Raw genomic sequence first — 12,337 nt, 5'->3', positions numbered from 1 at the left:
TTACGACATACTATAAGATTTTTTCTGACATACAATAATATAACAATTTTTCTTACATTCTATAGTATGACGTTTTCATGGCATACTATCTATATATTTATACCATTGATACAGTGGTCCAATCAGTTACCACAAACTAAGACTGTTTAGTTTTGCTATCTTACAGTCAATGTATAGTAAATGTATTTTTAAAGTGTGTCTTAAGTTAACTAGTTCACACTAGAAGTGGCGATGTGTTCCTAAACTTTACTGGAAATGGTCTTAAATAAGGTCTACAGAGAAATTAAATTCAACTTCAATTTAGCTGCATATTACCCTGATGTTTTAATTTATTCTCCACAAGCCCTTGTCATTAATAACTTCACACCAGTCTTGGACCAAAAGTGCTGCAATAAAACCAGTGTCAAAGGATAGAAAAACACATCAATCAGACAGTAAATCAGTCTATGGACATTATATGAATTTACTGAGCTGCAAGTTAACTCCAGATAACAGAGCCTGTCCATAAACTATCAAATGACAACAAAAGTGACACTATGTCAAAATGTATTGATCAGGAAAACAACAACATGTCTTGACATCAATACAACTGCTGGTATTTCAAAAGTTGATAAGAAATTCCATTGCAACCTCACCACTGTCAACCACACAAAAACATCTTTAAGAACAAACACTGTATGCAACACAGAGTTATCGGCAGTTTGAAACACGGTGTGATTAGCCTGAGAGGACAAAAATGGTTAAACGTATTACCCTAACTCTATCCTCTGTGATTGCCTGTAAACCTCAACCTCAACCCCACTTTGAACACACACATATACACACAACACGTAGCACAAGAGCTCACACACATACCCAATTATTCAGTCACAATGGATGAGTCTGTAATCAGTACAAGCCAACAAGTGAAAACAAGCGCTAATGTTTCTGATTGGGTTGTGTAGGTATTGCTTATCTCTCCTTTGTGTAAGTGTGTGTTTTGATAGTGTCAAATGCTTTGTAACTTTCTCATCATATTGAGCTGTGCAGAGCATGCTCCAAAGCAGGGTAAAAAATAGTGATAATCCTTTTTAAGTGAAGACACACAGGCACAAAAGTTAATTGGCAAAAGTGAGACATTATAGACCATTGAAAAATATAAACTCCGAAGTCAAAATTTAAGTGTAAACAGCCAAAGTGATTGAGATTTATAACTAATTCCAATGGCACATGGTATTCAGTTTTCTTCATCAGTGGCAGAGACACTGTTTCATATCTGAGCAAACATGAATCTCAAAGATTGGACTGAAAAAGGAAAGCTTTATTCAGGGCAACGTCAACCTCTTCTTTGCTGACTCCAAGCTGCCAGCTACATCAAAGTAGCATCCCACTCCCAACAAATCAAGTATCCATGAGAAAACATAACAAAGTCTGGCCATTGATGACAAAGAAACTAACTTTAGGCTTCAGCTTGAAACTTGTTCTTCAATTTTAGTGGTTCAGGAATATTTTTTTTTCTTCAAACCTGACGACCTAGCAAGTCTAACTACCTCTCTTTCCTTTACAGGAATTGGAAATCAAAATGGCCTATATCGGGGTCCTCATGCTAATATGCATCCTTAATCAAGAATATCATACCTGTCATTTAAGTATTTAAAGGCAATGGATATGACGTTGGTATCCATCTTCTCATCTCTCTGCCAGAAAGACATTTCTAGAGCCATGTCTCTAGCATGGTTAAAAAGTTATAAAATGTACCTGCTCAGCTAATGAGCACATTGCTACAGTCGGACGTCTTCATTTTAGTCGATTAAACTAAAAAAAAGATAAATCCCCTGATGCATAAAGTACTCTTGTCTCCATCCTGCATTTAAAAAATAGGTATCCTCTCTGACACACTAGTAAATCTGAGGCAACTAAAAATGGCCTCTCTCTAAGGAGAGCCTGTGTGACTCCAGTCTGACCCTGCTGCCCACTCTCTCCTCCTTCACTGCTGCAGAGAACACAAGATTTAAGATGGTGGAGAGGCTAAATTCACTCCAGCTTGAGGCAATGACTACATGTGTGTGTTTTTCAAGCTCTATTTTTTTCACTCAAAACATACACACGTGCATGCACATGCTCTACGACATCCACTTGAATGACTACACTTTTCCTCCGACACACTGTCTATATTTGTTTGTGTCTCACATACAAACACAAACAAAGGACCTCATGAAACCATCCTCACAGCAGGTTACAATACCATCACTTTCCATAATTACAAAAGCACAATCAACGGTGAGAAAATAACAAAACAACCGATGGGAAGAACATCTGAAGGTGGAAGGAATCAAAAAAAGAAGCATACCTGACATGAAGATTAGCAGCAGGTGTGGTGGAGGTCGTGGTGTCAGAAAACACGTTCGTAACATCTCATGTCCATGTCACACAGCCCTGTCAGGGTCGTGTGTGTGAGGTTATGGTAGTTCAGACAATTGTATATTTTTATAGTTTTATAGTTTGTCAGAAATATAATAGCCAATAATATCCTTTTCCTGCTCTTAGGATGTTGTCTGTCTGTATTTGTTGATGGTTTCAATAGTTTGATACTAACACAAACTCGATTTCAACTTCCTGTAAGTTTTGGCATTGAGATAACTCATTGATCTTGGCTTCACTATGTAGCCAGAGATACTGAGATTGGTTGTGTGTGTGCTTTTCTTGTCTGTCTATGGTTAATCTCACATACTGCTGCATCACACATTCATTTGATATGATTCCTCATTCACTAATCTTATCCGGTCCTCGCTAGTGATAATGCAGCTGAGTGCATCGCCGGCGCTCAGCTGCCAGAGAAACGGTGGGGGAAAACAGTTTGCTCACTTTTATTGTTTTGGATGGTGTGATTGACTGTCAGCTAACAGCTAAGGAACAACCAGGCCAAACACTGCTGACTGAATCAACGCCGCTCAGCCACTGCCCAGCGGCCAGAGACACATTGTTGGATAACACTTTACATAATACATTAAGTCGCGGTTAAGCCGTGAGACAGAGCTGAGACGCGCGATGGTTGATTAAATATTCCTGATTGAAAGAGATGTGCTACCAGATGGTGAGACAAGATAGAGACAGAGAAAAGCAAAGAAAGAGACAAACTGAAAGAGATAAGGAGAAAGATATGAAAAAGAAGAGAGGCAGATATATTTTGTTATCAAGAGGAAGTATGGAAAGACACACGACTCACAAGCATCACACACGTACCAAACATACATGCACTTATAGAGCAATATGGTTACAAAGAAAGTCTTTCAGATACTCAGTATGGCAAATAAATGCAAAATCACCACAAGGAAAAGATAAAAAAAATGGCCAACAGAACGTGCAGTAGTTATTGGATACTTTATAAATTGCTCTGCATTGAAGTCACAATAACTGCTTGAGAAAAGACAGAAGAGAATAAAAAAAAATGTGCTTGTTAAGAGCAACATCAAGTGAACACCAACACTTTGACATTGCCACTTGGAGTAATTCTAGATTTGAACCTTGCATCTATGATCCACATTGGAAGTAGACTTAAAATTAAGTAATTATGGTCTTCTGATCATTAATCGTCTATCTGTGAATTATGCCTTACTTATCTTACATATTATACACTATATACAGTATGTATTACAGATTTATTCCAATCAATGTGTTTTTTAAAAGTGTACAAGGGTAATAATGAATTGCTCAGTGCAGAATCTTTGACAATGTGTACCCTGAAATTACAGAAGACGTTCACAGGATATCAATCTATTGATCAACATATAAAGCTTGGATGTACTGCACAGTGTTTTTGTGTGTGTGTGTGTGTGTGTGTGTGTGTGTGTGTATCGGGCATGTGAAGGTTTATTTTTTAATCTGAATCAAGGATCTAAAGATAGAAGGTGTCAGATGCCGTATAGATTCTGAAGCCCTCAGAGACAAACCTCCGATTTTCTGTTAAACTTGACTTGACTGGACTTGTGTTGAAAGCAGCTTTGGTGTCAGTGTAAGAGTGTTTTTTTGGCCATTTTGATAGGCGCGCGCGCGTGTGTGTGTGTGTGTGTATGTGTGTGTGTGTGGGGCGGGGGCGGGGGGTAGGTGTCAGCATGAGACAGGTGGTTATTTGGCTGTGTGTGTTTCTCTTTGTCTCTGTGGAGCTTCAGCCTTCATCTTGAAGCTGTCCCAGCAGGCGGGGTCTTCCTCTGTCAGAGGTGAGGCCGAGGCAATGAGGTCACTGAACGACAGCAGCGTAAATGAGGTGGGAGGAGGAAGAGCTGGATGAAGACGCTGACAGTAAGAGAGAAGAGTCTTTCATTAGTGAGATAGAGTGGAATGTCTAATAGTGCTGCAATACATGGTTAATTTGAGTTATTAAAGTGAATATTTTTGTCAATTCATTATTTAGCCTGTAAAATGACTGAAAATGCTCCCACATCGCATATTCCTCGAGACCAATGTGTTATGTCTAAACAAGAGTTTTAATGAGGTTGGAAATCGTTGTAGATCATTTTTTGGCCTTTTTACTCTATAAATAATGTAAAACTTATTTAAATCAATTAAAGTTGTTGTTTATAACTGTCTATCCATCATCCGATTGATTCATAAAAATATATTTTTTTTAATTTATTTAATTATGCATCCTGAGTAAAATCCTTCTGAATGAGAGCAGCTAAATGTTATGTGCCCTTACTGCAGAGACTGCATTGTCTGCCGGTCCGAGTGCTACAGCAACATGATGATCAGTATCCAGCAAGCTCTCCTGCACAAACACATACACACACACACACACACACACACACACACACACACACACACGTAAACACACACGTATCAGCACATGCATATATAGCCTGCATATTATGATAAATAAAAACCTCTACACTCATTTAAATTCAGAGCAAATTCTACATGACATATGTGTGCAACCTTATCAGACCCGTTCATACTGACACTCACCCTGCATGCATCTACAACTACTGAATATATTCACGTGAATATCTAGTATCTGTTTGCATGAGTTCTAAGGATGGTGAGTCAGATAACTGCTGCGTTTGGAGGTCACACATTCACAAGCAATAAGAGATTCCTTTGATACCAGGAAACATCGTGCATATGTGCATTCACTGAAAAAATGTCAATGCTTAGCTTTAAGATAAATCCATCCCACTGCATGATTGATGCATTCTACCAGCCTTGCTTATGTAAATTGATTTAATTTATCATAAAACATGCTTGATGTTATTGCACCCTATGTTCACATCTCAAACAACACACACCATATATATATATATATATATATATATATATATATATATATATATATATATACCCAACCTACTGAGCATTTTAAAATGGTAAAAACATATTTTCAAAGTTTTTTTGTTTAGAATTTGTGTATACTCTATAACTTCTACTCCAAATGCAATTGCCTTTGTGGCTGGAAAAATACACTTGGACATTAAAGGCCAAAAGCTGAGTGTGTGTGTGTGTACGTGGGAGTAACAGGTGGTGGTGAGTAGTGGGGGTTTAGTTAGAAAATGGAAGAGAGTAAGGGAACATAGAAAGAAGCTCAAAGAAAAATGAGAGGGAGAGAAATGTCAGAAGGAACTGTATTTAAATATTTAAATTGAATATGTAGTAATTTTGTTTCAGTGGCTATGTTATAGTCTGCCTTTATGTCCCTCAGTTCCTGTGGAGAGGCTGCAGGGGTGACATCACCAGAGGTCAGTCTGGAACTTCTGTACATTATGAAGCACATGACTTTGTGTAATTACACTTTACAGGACTAAGCATCTAATGTAAGAGATTGTATTTTGCACCCCCCCCCCCCCCCTATTTTTGTAAATAACAATATGAGCTCCTGCATAATGTGATTTTAAAATCGTTTTGTAGTCCAAAATTATCTTGTTGTATTTGCCGTGATGACCCCACGGGTCGGGACGGCGTTATCAGTGCAGGCTGCAGGATGAGCACTGTGCAGAGTGGGGTCGATTCGATTGCCAGTGGAACACACACACACACACACACACACACACACACACACACACACACACACACACACACACACACACACACACACACACACACACACACACACACACACACACACCTGGCTGGACCGGTTAAGTAAACAAAGCACAGAGAAACTCTGGTTGAGTTGCTCATCCTTTAACCAGAAGGTTGGTTGAGCCAGACAATGAATCCCAAGTTGCTCTCCGGGTGCGGAGGTCAAACACCCTGTATGTGTATACATCTCACTTGTTTATAGTTCTGTTATCTGTTCGTTTGTTCACTTTATTTATATTTCACTTTATTTTATATTTCACTTTATTTTATATTTCACTTTATTTATACTTTATTTTATATTTCTCTGTAAATTTTAATATGTTTCTACTTTGCACTGTGTTGATTGTTGTTGACTGTTATATGTTATGCACCACCTGTCATGTCAAATTCCTTGCATGTTCAACACACCATGGCAATAAACGGTTCTGATTCTGATGAGTGTAATACGGTTTAGTTCAAAGCCAAAGGTAACGTCTTCAGATGCTTTGTTTTGTCCTAAACAACAGCTCAAACTCAAAGACCCACAATTTACATTTATATCAAACACAGATAAGCAGCAAATGCTCAAATATTAGGATTATGGTACCAGCATATATTTTGACTTTTTTTGCTTGAAAAGTGACTCAAACAATTCTTTGTTTATCAAAATGGTTGCAGATTAATATTCTGTCAACAACAAATCAATTAATTTATCATTAACTGTTTTAGCTCAAATTAGCTAATTTGGCCTTATTTATGTATGTATTAACATGGAACTGTTATGACGTGGTGCTGTACCTGACGGCCATTCGAACCAAAAGTCATATTAAATGAGAAAGTGCACTTTTAAAACTAAATATTAACATCCACTTCTCTCTCTCTCTCTCTATTCTTCACTGATTCTTTCTTCGACTTGCAACTCTTCATACTTTGTACTTTAACAAATTCTGTGTGTCATGCTTACTTCACTTTGCCCGACAGTCTATAGGTGAAGAGCGGACATGTGCACGCCCTGCAATCTATAGAAGTGAGCTGTTATTCCCCGGTGTGAAAACACGGACACTAAAACAGCATTAAGCCTCCATGACCTCAAGAGAGATGGAGAAAGGAGAGGAGACGTAACATCAGGCTTTTTAAACCAGTGGTAACCTTTTAGCAGTCACTTGTTAATCCACCTGCCACTGGGCATGGAGAGAAGAGGAGGGGAGGGGGAATATAGAGGAAAAATACATGGGGGAGAAAGAAGAACAGTAAAATAGAGAAGGTAAGAAAAGAGAGGAAATAAAAGAGACAACATCAAAGGAAATGCAAAGAGAACAAGGAATGAAGGTGAGGAGAGAAGAGGAGCAGATAAGAGGAAATAAATGGCAACAGATGACTTTTCTATTGTGACAGGGAATAGCAGGAGGGCCACTCGAAGGCTCCCTTATTGCAATCTCTTTGGGTATTTCTCTGTAAGACCACCTGTGATTCACTATGCTTTCAAGGGGAGCAGCCACTGTGGAACAGAGCAGGGAGGACCCCACAACACAGCTACCAAGCTGCTTTTAAGTTAATAGATTTCCTAAAAGCTGGATCACACTGGTTTTAGACCCACAAATAAGAAAGCATTATTTATCAAACAGTTTTTTTCATACTATACAAACACTAGCCACAGTATTCAACCTAACAATACATCTTTACACTCAGCCAAGGAAGTCCTGTTAAAAACCCTCAAAAATGATAACTTGAAATAATTTCTGTCTAAAAATCCAAATGATACTATACTACAAACATGCCTCTTGGCAGTAACAATCTATTCCTTTAAAGGAATAGATATAATGTATTAATTACTATGTCTGGAGGCAGATTTTGTCACCTCCAGACACCTGTTTCCGGTCTTTATGTTAAGCTAAGCTAACTGTCTCCTTGCTGTAGCTTCAACTTTAATAGACGGATATGGGCGTGCTGTATTTTTTCTCATCTATGTCTTGCCAAGAAAGCAATAAGCACATTTCCCAAAATGTTTAACTATTCCTTTAATTTGTGCTCAAAACAACATTTGGCCTGGGGCGAAGCTCCTCTTGGGCAATATAAAAGAGAAGAAGAATCCAAGAGTAAAACACAGTAGAAGTCACAGGAAATAAGATGATAGGAGAGAGCCAATCTGGCAGTTGATCACTAGAAAACACTGCAGGCTGGAAATTAAACTAGTCTTGAATCTGCCTTTAGTGCATTTTGGTATTTTTCAATTTGTCATTTGACGAACGTCTTGTTTTTTTTAAATCCTGGTAGGTATTTTTTTGTCCTCTTTACTCTTCACACCCGTCTTCGAACACTCACTTCAAATAGCCAGTCGTATTCTTCTTCCTCGTCTAGATGCATCTTGGTCTGGCGCAGTGCATATTTCTGTGTGAGCGGTTCAGAGGACAGGTGAAACTCCACCCTCTGCAGGTTGAAGCCCAGACCCGTGCCGATGGCTTTGATGAAGCTCTCCTTCAAGGCCTTGGTGGAAAAGGAAGGAAACCAGTTACATGCAGAAAATGATCACCAGCACATAAGGAAAAACACATTTGTATGCCTGACAAAGCTGAGATGGTCCGTCTGTTGTGCTTCTCTGTGTGTGTGTGTGTGTGTGTGTGTGTGTGTGTGTGTGTGTGTGTGGGGGGTATATTTTGACTCAGTAGCACAATAACTTAAAACCACAACAGATGGAATCTATACATACATGTATAACAGTGTGTATGCAAAAGAGTGACTCTGTGTGTTTGTGTGAAAGTGTGTGTGTGTGTGTGTGTGTTCAGCCAAAACCAACCCTGCTCGGTAGCCAATGAGCCACAATAACAGTATTACAAGGCTAATCGCTATGGCAACCGTCAAACTCTGCCATTAGTCAACAGTGTGGTGATGATATCAGAGCCTGACGTCTCTGTGCCACCCTCTCAATCTCACCACATCTTTACTTAGCACCACCGTTGTGCTGTTGCTGTCCATCTGTGTGTGTGTGTGTGTGTGTGTGTGTGTGTGTGTGTGTGTGTGTGTGTGTGTGTGTGTGTGTGTGTGTGTGCAAGAAAGAAAATACACAACAAAAAACAAAAACTGAGAGGAAAGAAAAGAAGAAAGAAAGGATTATTGTGTGAGACTGTGAGGATGACATGTAGAGATAGAGAAGGACAAAATGTGAGAAGAGGAGAAAAATGAGAGTTGAGGAGGCACATTCACACACGTATGTGCAAATGTGTGTGTGTCTCAAAGGATATTGTCAATGTCATTTCTTTCTATGTTCCCTTCTCACGCACACACCCATGCACGCACACACACACACACACACACACACACACACACACACACACACACACACACACACACACACACACACCCACACCGTCGGGCAGCAATGCAATGTGACAACAGGGTAGTATGGTTGCCATGGTTACCCAGTGGCGGTAGAACGCGGCGAGCTGCTGGTGCTCCAAGCCGCCCGATTGGATGACGCTCCACTCGTACGCGGTAAACTGACGAGTCATGATGCGGAAAAACTCTGGCACGGAGCTGCTACCTGGAGGGGGAAAAAGGAGGGAAGGAAGGAAGGAGGGAGAAAGGAGGGTGGGAGGAAAAGGTGTGAGGGCCAAAGAAAGGGAGGAGGAGAGAGGAAGAAGGATGGAGACACCGACAGAAGGGACAGACAAAAACGGATGGCGAGAGAAGGCAGGGTTATTCAAACATACTCAGGTTTTGAGATTACTGTGGGCGGTTTCCTCTCTCTAAAATATCTCTGAACACAAGCGATTTGAATGTGACTGTGACACACACACACACACACACACACACACACACACACACACACACACACACACACACACACACACACACACACACACACACTTGGCCTAGACATTTTACATACACAAGGCAACAGTGGCCTCTTGTGGTCAAGTTGGAAAATACAAAAGTATTTCCATTTCTGCCTTGCTGGTAGGACATCAGCTGATTATAATACAGTTTGGCTGTCATAGATTATTATCGTTGTAATGATTGAAGTCTGTCTTTGTGTGCGGCAGTTGTGAATGTGGAACCTGTTGGTGATTATTTTCCTTCGCATATTTAAAGTGCTGTACTTATAAATGTTATCAGTGGCCTGCTATGTTAACATAGGGTATCAATAGGGTCTTTTTTTGGTTGCCATTATTTGTATTTGTCCTCGCTGGTATAAAATGTGAGTATGGAGCATGCAGACAGGGGAAGCAGTCGGTGTTTAGTGGGCTCGAAAGAGTAGGATTTTCCGGCGACTGCTCAGCAAAGGATCTGAATTAACCTTTGTAGATTATAAAGCAGGAAAACTTCACTGGACTACAAGGAAGACCCACCAGTTTAACAGACTGTGGTGAGATAGTGTGTGTTCTATGGACTTCGGAACAGTGGCGTCTCGCCACGCTTCCACCTGTTATTGATTTTGTTTTGGGTTGAATTAGGGACGTTGGGACTGATGGGAGACGGGGTTTCAGTTATAATTTGTGAATGTTTAGTTGTTTATTGTGCCGGAGTACAGCAGGAGCCTCACAGCTTTTTTGTTCGCTGCAACATATGCCAAACTGAATTTGATTTACAATAATATATGGTGTTATATGCAACTGTGTAGTTTCATTTATATCTGATATAATCTGTCATTTTAGTGAGGAATAGGGACAGCCTTTCAGCATGTTTTCATGGTTTAAAACATATTTGGCAGTCAGATTGTAGTGTCTGTACACAACCGATATCAGATCCGCCCTTTCCATTAAATTTAGTGCATTTACTTTTCCTCTTAGTTTTTTTTATAGTTAGGTGAATTGTTACATCGTTAGTGTGAGATATTGAAATAGACAGCTGGCACATCTTTTTAATGTTTGATCTTTATGCTTTTGATATGATTCCACTATGTTTGATTATTGGAAAGTCTCACATTACAGGAGACGTCTACGAAATTAACTGAAGAACAGAAACTGCCAATGAGAACTAAAGATTCTCATGACAATCATTGATTGTCTTTTGTTTTTTTCTCTTCAGATATCAATGTATGTGCACATATCTGTTGATATTGTTAATGCTGCTTCAACTGTTATCCTCAGCATTTACCTGGCATGGTGGTCTTCATGATATCCACCCCCACCTGCACCCCCTGCTCTGCAGCAAGCACCGCATAGTCCCCCTGGTGGGACACGTTGAAACTCCAGGCCGGGGGTTCAGGACCTGAATCTGGACTGACCTGGATGCCAACAGTAAGACAGTATTCAAATTCTGGATATTTTCAATCATGTGACAAAAAACACATCCTTCAGAGAACTACTTTAACATCTTCTAAAAGCTTTTAAAGTGGGGAAAGCTACGCAATGATTCAAAAAAAGAAAATAAAACTAAGTCAAGTCCCGTACAATCTAATTAACATAAACTATGTCTGCAGCTCAACAATTACTAGTGCCCAAGTTACATCTAAAGTAATTATATTCATACTGTACAGCATGTAATAATGTGCACACATCCACCTGAGCAAAGTGTCTGTCTTTTAGTGTCTAAAATAGTATGTAAGTCTTATTTCCACTACTTAAGTGTAGTTCAGGGGCAAGTTAGTTAAACTCATGCTGTGCATCCGAACTTTGTTCAAACTCACAGAACTTTATTTCTTATTATGGAGACACTTCAGATCAAAATAATAATGGTATGAACCTTCAGTGGTGCTGCCAGGTAAGGTTTCCCTCTGGGGGATCGCTCCAGTCTGATCTCTGACCAAGGGATCCCCATCCTCTCATACACACATTTCCTCAGCAACAACCTGCCAGCCTGACGAGGTAACAGAGGGACACACAGCGAGTGTATTACACGGGGATAACTGGATTTGACAAGAGGGGAAAGGAACCAAGTTGGGTAGTTGTGCGACAAAAACAAAACTTTTTACAGTCAGACTCACCATGGCTGACTTGGCATCCTTAGCAAACACAAACTGTCCGATCCTGTCTTTCTCCTCCTGCTGAATGCAACGAGCAGCAAACAGCCAGTCAGACCTGGTCGGTGTCCACGACCCACAGCGAAAAGCCCAGCGAACAGAGCCCATCTCCTCACCTCCGTCTGGTCATCTGGACTCTTCCACAACTAGTTGTTAGTGAGCTAACGTTAGCATAGCGCGTTAGCACGTACGGTTTGACTGACAACAACACTCTGTGAACGTTACATCTGATGCTTTGCTACTTAAACGGTGCATAACTGGGGACAACTATTAAAACTACTATCGTTACACTTTCTGTGTCTGACAGCGGTGAGCATGCCTAGCAACCCGGAAGAGCGGAGGCGAGAT

General features: G+C 40.1%; 1 protein-coding gene across 2 annotated transcripts; it reads right to left on the bottom strand.

The window, feature by feature from the left end:
• Positions 1–3,341: 3,341 nt before the first annotated feature.
• Positions 3,342–12,337, bottom strand: aasdhppt (aminoadipate-semialdehyde dehydrogenase-phosphopantetheinyl transferase). Of its 2 annotated transcripts, XM_068709633.1 has the most exons (7): positions 11,954–12,337; positions 11,713–11,826; positions 11,125–11,254; positions 9,447–9,568; positions 8,353–8,514; positions 4,676–4,744; positions 3,342–4,272 (listed from the first exon to the last, which is right to left on the bottom strand). In XM_068709633.1, exons 1-7 carry the CDS (start codon positions 12,095–12,097, stop codon positions 4,105–4,107), a joined length of 909 nt encoding a protein of 302 aa, XP_068565734.1. In that variant the 5' UTR covers positions 12,098–12,337; the 3' UTR covers positions 3,342–4,104. The 2 variants fall into 2 exon arrangements, with proteins under 2 accessions (XP_068565734.1, XP_068565744.1); XM_068709643.1 differs by lacking the exon at positions 4,676–4,744.

The sequence above is a fragment of the Cebidichthys violaceus genome, unplaced genomic scaffold, assembly GCF_023349555.1.
Source record: "Cebidichthys violaceus isolate CVI_PGR_0920_01 unplaced genomic scaffold, fCebVio1.0.p SCAF_1, whole genome shotgun sequence".
Lineage (NCBI taxonomy): Eukaryota > Metazoa > Chordata > Actinopteri > Perciformes > Stichaeidae > Cebidichthys > Cebidichthys violaceus.
Note: the sequence above shows the minus strand (reverse complement) of the source record. Positions and strands in the feature narration are given on the sequence as shown.

Coding starts and splice junctions, on each gene's coding strand:
- aasdhppt (XM_068709633.1), bottom strand. CDS start 12,097: ATGGGCTCTGTTCGCTGGGCTTTTCGCTGTGGGTCGTGGACACCGACC. Junction 11,255..11,712: donor ACCTGGCAGCACCACTGAAG/GTTCATACCATT, acceptor GTTGGCATCCAG/GTCAGTCCAGATTCAGGTCC. Junction 4,745..8,352: donor AATACGACTGGCTATTTGAA/GTGAGTGTTCGA, acceptor GTGTTTGTGCAG/GAGAGCTTGCTGGATACTGA.